Source organism: Strongylocentrotus purpuratus, unplaced genomic scaffold (genome assembly GCF_000002235.5).
Source record: "Strongylocentrotus purpuratus isolate Spur 01 unplaced genomic scaffold, Spur_5.0 spur5_scaffold_3, whole genome shotgun sequence".
NCBI classification, from domain to species: domain Eukaryota; kingdom Metazoa; phylum Echinodermata; class Echinoidea; order Camarodonta; family Strongylocentrotidae; genus Strongylocentrotus; species Strongylocentrotus purpuratus.
The window spans coordinates 7,554,454-7,560,511 of NW_022145609.1; the positions used below are offsets into that span (position 1 = coordinate 7,554,454).

Sequence of the window (6,058 nt, forward strand, 5' to 3'; positions counted from 1 at the left end):
TTTATTTATTTATTTATTTATTTATTTATTTTTTTTTTTTTTGGGGGGGGATCTAATGTAATGCATGAGTACATATATATATATATATATATACGTACTAACATATATTTGCTTATTTAGGTATCTGGCCTATATTCATAAAACCTTACTGAGCTAGTTGTCTACTACTTATACGGTATAGGCTACAATACACGTGTACATAGTTGACAACTAGGCTTAGTAAGGCTTTTTAAATATGAGCCCTGCTTTCTAGATTATGTTGACTTTGATGTTTTTGTACTTGGTAACAAATACATGTACGTGTATATCACTTTCTAACTGAGGAAGAAGGGTTTGTTGTGTACATATAACCTATTTGACAAGAATTGTCGTGCTTATACATTTTACAGACTAAATTGCTTTCTTCTTGTATTCTCTTTGTTAATCTATTGTATGAAAAAAAAAACAGTAATCAAATGAGCTAACAAAAACAATGGAACAACAGCAACAAAATGTACCGTACACTTGAAATTTGGATTTTCATGTGGTTTTGGACAAGATTTTCAGGAAAAGAAAATTCTGTACATATTTGTACTATGAAATGCCTATGGTCAAATTAGTTTAAAAGCATAAAAAAAATACAATGGGAGATAGCACAAAATCCTCCCTCACAAAGAATATCTAACCAGGGTGGTGAAAGACACTTTGAGCAGGTTTCCATGATATTTAAAATTTTGTTTTTAGACTAGCCCAGGTATGGTATACAATTTGAAACCACTGCCTTGTTAGATTTGCATTTATGTATATATATATATATATATATGTGTCCATGTACTAGTCCTTAAAAGAATTAATTTAAGATGGTTTGTTACCTTTTTATTGAAAGCATAGAATACTGTGCACCTGGCGCATTGCCAATTTTTATCAGTTTTATATATGTATGGATATCTTTATTTCAATGCATTAATACATTAATTTTTATTTCAAAATTGAGCATATGTATGTAGAGAATAGTTCATATGAGAATAGCATCATCACCAAAGTGATTTTCAAACATGCTTTTTCTACTTGTAATTATATGATTTTGAATTTCTATGTCACCAAAATTATTTCTGATTCATGTAAATAGTTTAATAAGTGAATATACATGGTAAATAATTTAAGTTATTCAGATGGTTATTGGCTAGATATAAAAGTTAAATTTGACTTTCAACAGTTCAACTGATATTACATTTATACTTTTTATGTGCAGAAAGTGAGGAAAAGATACCCCCAAATAAACACTAAGTTGCTGCAACTTCATGAAGTATTTTGTTTATGTTTTTTCTTTAATATCATGATTGTACTCATTGACAGCTTCTAGCCTGACCTCTAGATAGTTTCTCTCCTGACTTCATATAGCTATCTACTACTCTCTCATTCCTTGCTTTCAAGAAAGTGCCTGGTATACGTGAGGACATTGCTCTGTTGTTATATCCTGTGTTTTTCATGATTTCTGGGTGTTGAAGAAAAATTGTTGGAAGAAAGATTTTGACTGGGATTAGGAAAGAGCAAATGATGTAGTAGATATACCTTGTAGAAGAGTTTTTAAAATATGAATTGTAAAGGTACCATTTTAAAATAAAAATTACTTGATACAAGGTCTGTTGGAAATCAAATACATGCATATGATTACAGCAAGTTTTTTTTAAGACTTGACCAAACAAACGAGGGAAGGTGAGATATCTAAAGACTGCACAGCGTCATTGATATGGGCTGGGTCCATGGGGAAGGTGTGTCACAAAGTCAAACCATATTCAAATCAACGGGCTACTTTTAAAGTGGATATGTGTACACTATAATTTGTATTCAGCCTCCGAGGTTTGAGTAGACTAAAAAATGTTGAACAGTACCTTTATGTTGCATGAAAGAGAGAATGGTGAAATGAGGGCGATGATGCAATCAATACCACTTTTATAAATGGACTGAAGTTTAAATTTCCCTTTCCACCTTACAACCTGTTGAAATCTCTTGAACATCTCTTCCCCTCCCAGTTTTTTTCCCTCAAAAACTGCTTTCATCTCACTTTTTCACTCTCGTTCTCAAATACTTTGCACAATCTAGCAATCACAAAGACGATGTAATGTTTCAGCTGTACTTCTAAAATTCTACTTCTCATCTATTTTTTTCTGAAACATCTTTGTAAGCGACTAGAATGGCCCTGAACACTAAAATTAAAACAAAAAAACGTTCTACATAAATAATATTATTACATTATTTTTGCAGCAGTTGTAAATGTGCATGCCTCTTCCGAAAGGGGAAAGAAAAGAAAAAACGTGTACTTTGTGTTTGTGTAGCTCTCTCTATTTAGACTTCCATCTTTGATTCGCAAGGGCATACTTTTGCCATGGCACAAAACAGAAAAGATTGCAAGAATGGGCTGAAACAAAAAAAGTTTAGCTAACAAAGTAATCAGAAGTTTATTGAATTTGCAAGTGCAAACTTAATGACTTGTATTCAACATTTTACAACTGCATGTACAAAATATTTTTTCTTTCACTGAATTTATTTCCACAAAGCAGTTCAGAAGTCTTGATGTCCTTGCTTCATGTAGAGAAACCCGTTTTTTGCATAGCAAATGCTTGCCTTCTGCAGAATTTCAACTCGCAGGTTTACTCTAAACACAGATGCATCAATGATAGCCTTGTTGAAGTCTGGAGGCATTTTCTACCATCAGAGATCCTGTTCATATGAATTTAATTACAACCGGCACAATTGGGAGCAATTAATTCTAGGTAATGATTTGCGCTGTGTCCCACAAAAGGGTTGTGTCAATTGTGCATCAAAGCTGACCACTGTTTCCTTCTCAGTTAGAGTCTGTCTTTACTTTTTCTTGTTCCATAAATGCTTGTATCTATTGGCATCAAAGTTATCGTCTAAATCATCTTCTATTTTGACTTTCTTCTTGGGCTGGTATCTGGCAAGGCGAATCTTCTTTTCATCAGCAGCTAACATGTTGACATCTACAGGTAGCTGCAGGGAAAGAAAGAAAAATGATTGACATAACGTTAAGTTGGTGCTCCACATTTCTTCATCAGCAAAATATCAAATTTTCTCCAAAATAGGAAATACGGTAATGCCTATGGCAACAAAGGAGAGCAAATCTTCATAAATTGCTAGATGAATTACACAACACATACTAATATATTTAGAGTAATGTGATCAACATGTACATTGTTTGTGCCAAAGATTCACTAAAGCAAATCTCCATAAAGGCTCCAAAGAACTTTTTTGTTAAGTCTTCACATCTTTGGTCATTGATTCCTTGTGACCAGAAATACAGCACATAACATTTCTACACCAATACAATTTGAGGTCTAGCACTGCCTTTGTAAGACAGGGGTGACAGTGAGCACTAAAAAAAAAAATTAAAATAATTATTCACCTCGACCATGCCCCCCCCCCCCCCCCCCTTGAGTTAAAAAAATGAAGAAGAGGATTCAGGGGGGGGGGGAATGGCATCTAACAACATTCCCCCTTTTGAGTAAGAAAATTGGGGAAAAAATCAGGAAAACTGGAGAAAATATGGGGAAAATCGGGAAGAAAAAAAAAATTAATAAATTGGAAACCGATTTAAATCAGGTAATTATCAGGCCTGGTAAGAGGAAAGGTGAACTACACTGTTCAAAGTTCTGGAGAGTTTCTTTGTAATTATAATTAAAGGCTACCTTTAAAATTTTCCTTGGTTCACCATATTTGATGCGAAATGTTGATCCATCCGTGTTGACCACCAGTGTAGGGTACATGCGGGAATACACCTTGCGATTCGTCTTGGCAATAGCTGCTCGGTTAGAATTACATCTCACAAGATTGAGTGAATATGAGATATTTGCTGGAAATCTATTCAACAAGAGTGCCTTCATACACCTGCATAATCTTGATGCCTCCATTGCTGTTTGTAATCTGAAAGAGAAAGAGCGAGAGGACATAGTACTTAAAATCTTTGTACATACTGATATTAAGTACTGAACATATTATCCCAAACGGATACATGTAATCCTTGTGAGAAAAAGTTCAAAAGAAATGATTGACACTGATAATCTTTAAAAAATCTCACTGAAAATAAAGAAACAAATGTCCAAGTCTCACTTTCTTTCCTCCCTCGTTCCTTTTCACTTCCTTAATTATTTCTTGTTCTTTCTCAACCCTTCTTTGTCAACTCTTTTCCTACCTCTCTCTCTCTCTCTCTCTCTCTCTCTCTCTCTCTCTCCATATCATCATCCTCTCCATTGATATTACCATGGCATCAATATCATTGGACCATCATCATCGTCAGTTTTAAAATAAAAATTCAGTCTTTCTACAGACTCGGAAGTCAGAGCTCCTCAGCTCAGAGAGGACGCAACAAATTGATGATTGATACCCTGCTTTGCTTGTTATATTAAAGAATAAGATGCACTGTTAATAATTTAGCACAGAAGAATAAGTAAACCTCGTGGATTTAACTTAATTTTTGTTACCTACAGATTTATCAATGTGTTGGTCCATTAATTAAGAAATGAGCCTTTAATTTTTAATTATTTTTTTACTGACATAAAAATGCACACTCGGGACTAGGCCTAGATCTAGATGAAAGTGAGATGGTCAGGCAGATCAGACACCCACACACCGACAAGCATTCCACGATATAAACTTATAATATATGGCTTAAAATTTCCGAAAAACAAAGGAAAGCAAATTAATCTCACCTCACAGACTGGAACGAGAGGTCTAAGCTAAATCGAGTTTTTTTTTTCTTCTTTTTTGGTGTTACAAAATACTGTATAAACAAAGTCGGTAGATGGCGGTATAAAAATTTCTCACACAGCTACAATGAGATCCACACGGATGGGTTATGACAGGAGAGCCGAAAACTCACCTTATTTATGAAAGACGATTAAAAGACGTTATAATGATAGAAAACCACGGAAAGTGGAAAATTATATCGACCGATATTTCGTTCAGTGGGGAGAAGGAGGAGGAAGGGGGAGGGGGTAAGGTCGTTTTTTGGGAATATATATATATATATATATATATATTAAACCCTTTAGCACCACAAAAAAAGGCTTTTTAAATTTATTTTTTTGTTTACACTTGAACAAAATTGAGGGAGGGGGGGGGGGGGGTATCCTCCAAAACCCACACATTAAAGAGAATGTTGAGTTGTGGGAAGAGGTCAAAAATAATTTGTGAACTTTATCATTCTTATTATGCAAGTGTGGAAGAACATCAGATAAGAAATGTTCCATGAAAAGCATGGCTCTTTAAATGCCTTCATATTCTAAATATGTCATGTTCATCGTAAAACTCGGGGGGTAGGTTTTTTACGCCATTTGTTCGTGTAGTCCCATATACATCTTTCTGTGTACAGTGTTTGTAACTTCACCAAGACTTGGCCAAATTTCTTATCATTTTGATGATTCCAGAACCTTGCAATACACACGAATTCTTATATGCTAGATGATCAACCTTTTCAGGTCGATTCCACACCGTTTCTTTCACAATGCAATCGCATGACCAGAACTCAACTTCATCTTTAAACAAATATTAGGGGGGGGGGTTAATCCCTAACCCCCCCCCCCCTCCGCCCCGGCGTACGCGCCTGTGGAAAACAATATATTACTTATTATATATATATATTATATTTTGTTTCACATTTCAAAAAATAGAATTCACATAATTTACAAAATTAGAACTTATTATGAAATATATACTAAAAGTATCACATTATATAATTAATTCTTTGTAAATAGACGTCCAAATTAATTGTATTGAATAATATTTATTCTTCCGACTACTACTAATTTATTCTTCCGAGTACTAATTTATATTTAAAAAAAACTATTAACAAAAACAACTAGTAATTATCCTCTATTAAATAGTCCGGTGTAAACTGTAATTCTTCAAGTATGAAAAGTATGAATTAATAATAAATGGATGCGTGTAAAAAAAAATAATGACATGTCGCATGCCAGGTACAGGATGCCAGAAGAAAAAGTGGGAGACGTGTCTTTTTCCCAAGCACAAATACATTTACACATTATTTTGTATATTTTTTAAT

At 34.0% G+C, this 6,058-nt stretch overlaps 1 protein-coding gene across 1 annotated transcript; it reads right to left on the bottom strand.

The window, feature by feature from the left end:
* Window positions 1-2,413: 2,413 nt before the first annotated feature.
* Window positions 2,414-4,780, bottom strand: LOC764162 (39S ribosomal protein L55, mitochondrial). Its single transcript, XM_030996362.1, has 3 exons — window positions 4,707-4,780; window positions 3,687-3,921; window positions 2,414-2,991 (listed from the first exon to the last, which is right to left on the bottom strand). The coding sequence occupies exons 2-3, from the start codon at window positions 3,906-3,908 to the stop codon at window positions 2,842-2,844; spliced, it is 372 nt and encodes a 123-aa protein (XP_030852222.1). The 5' UTR covers window positions 3,909-3,921; window positions 4,707-4,780; the 3' UTR covers window positions 2,414-2,841.
* Window positions 4,781-6,058: the final 1,278 nt, after the last annotated feature.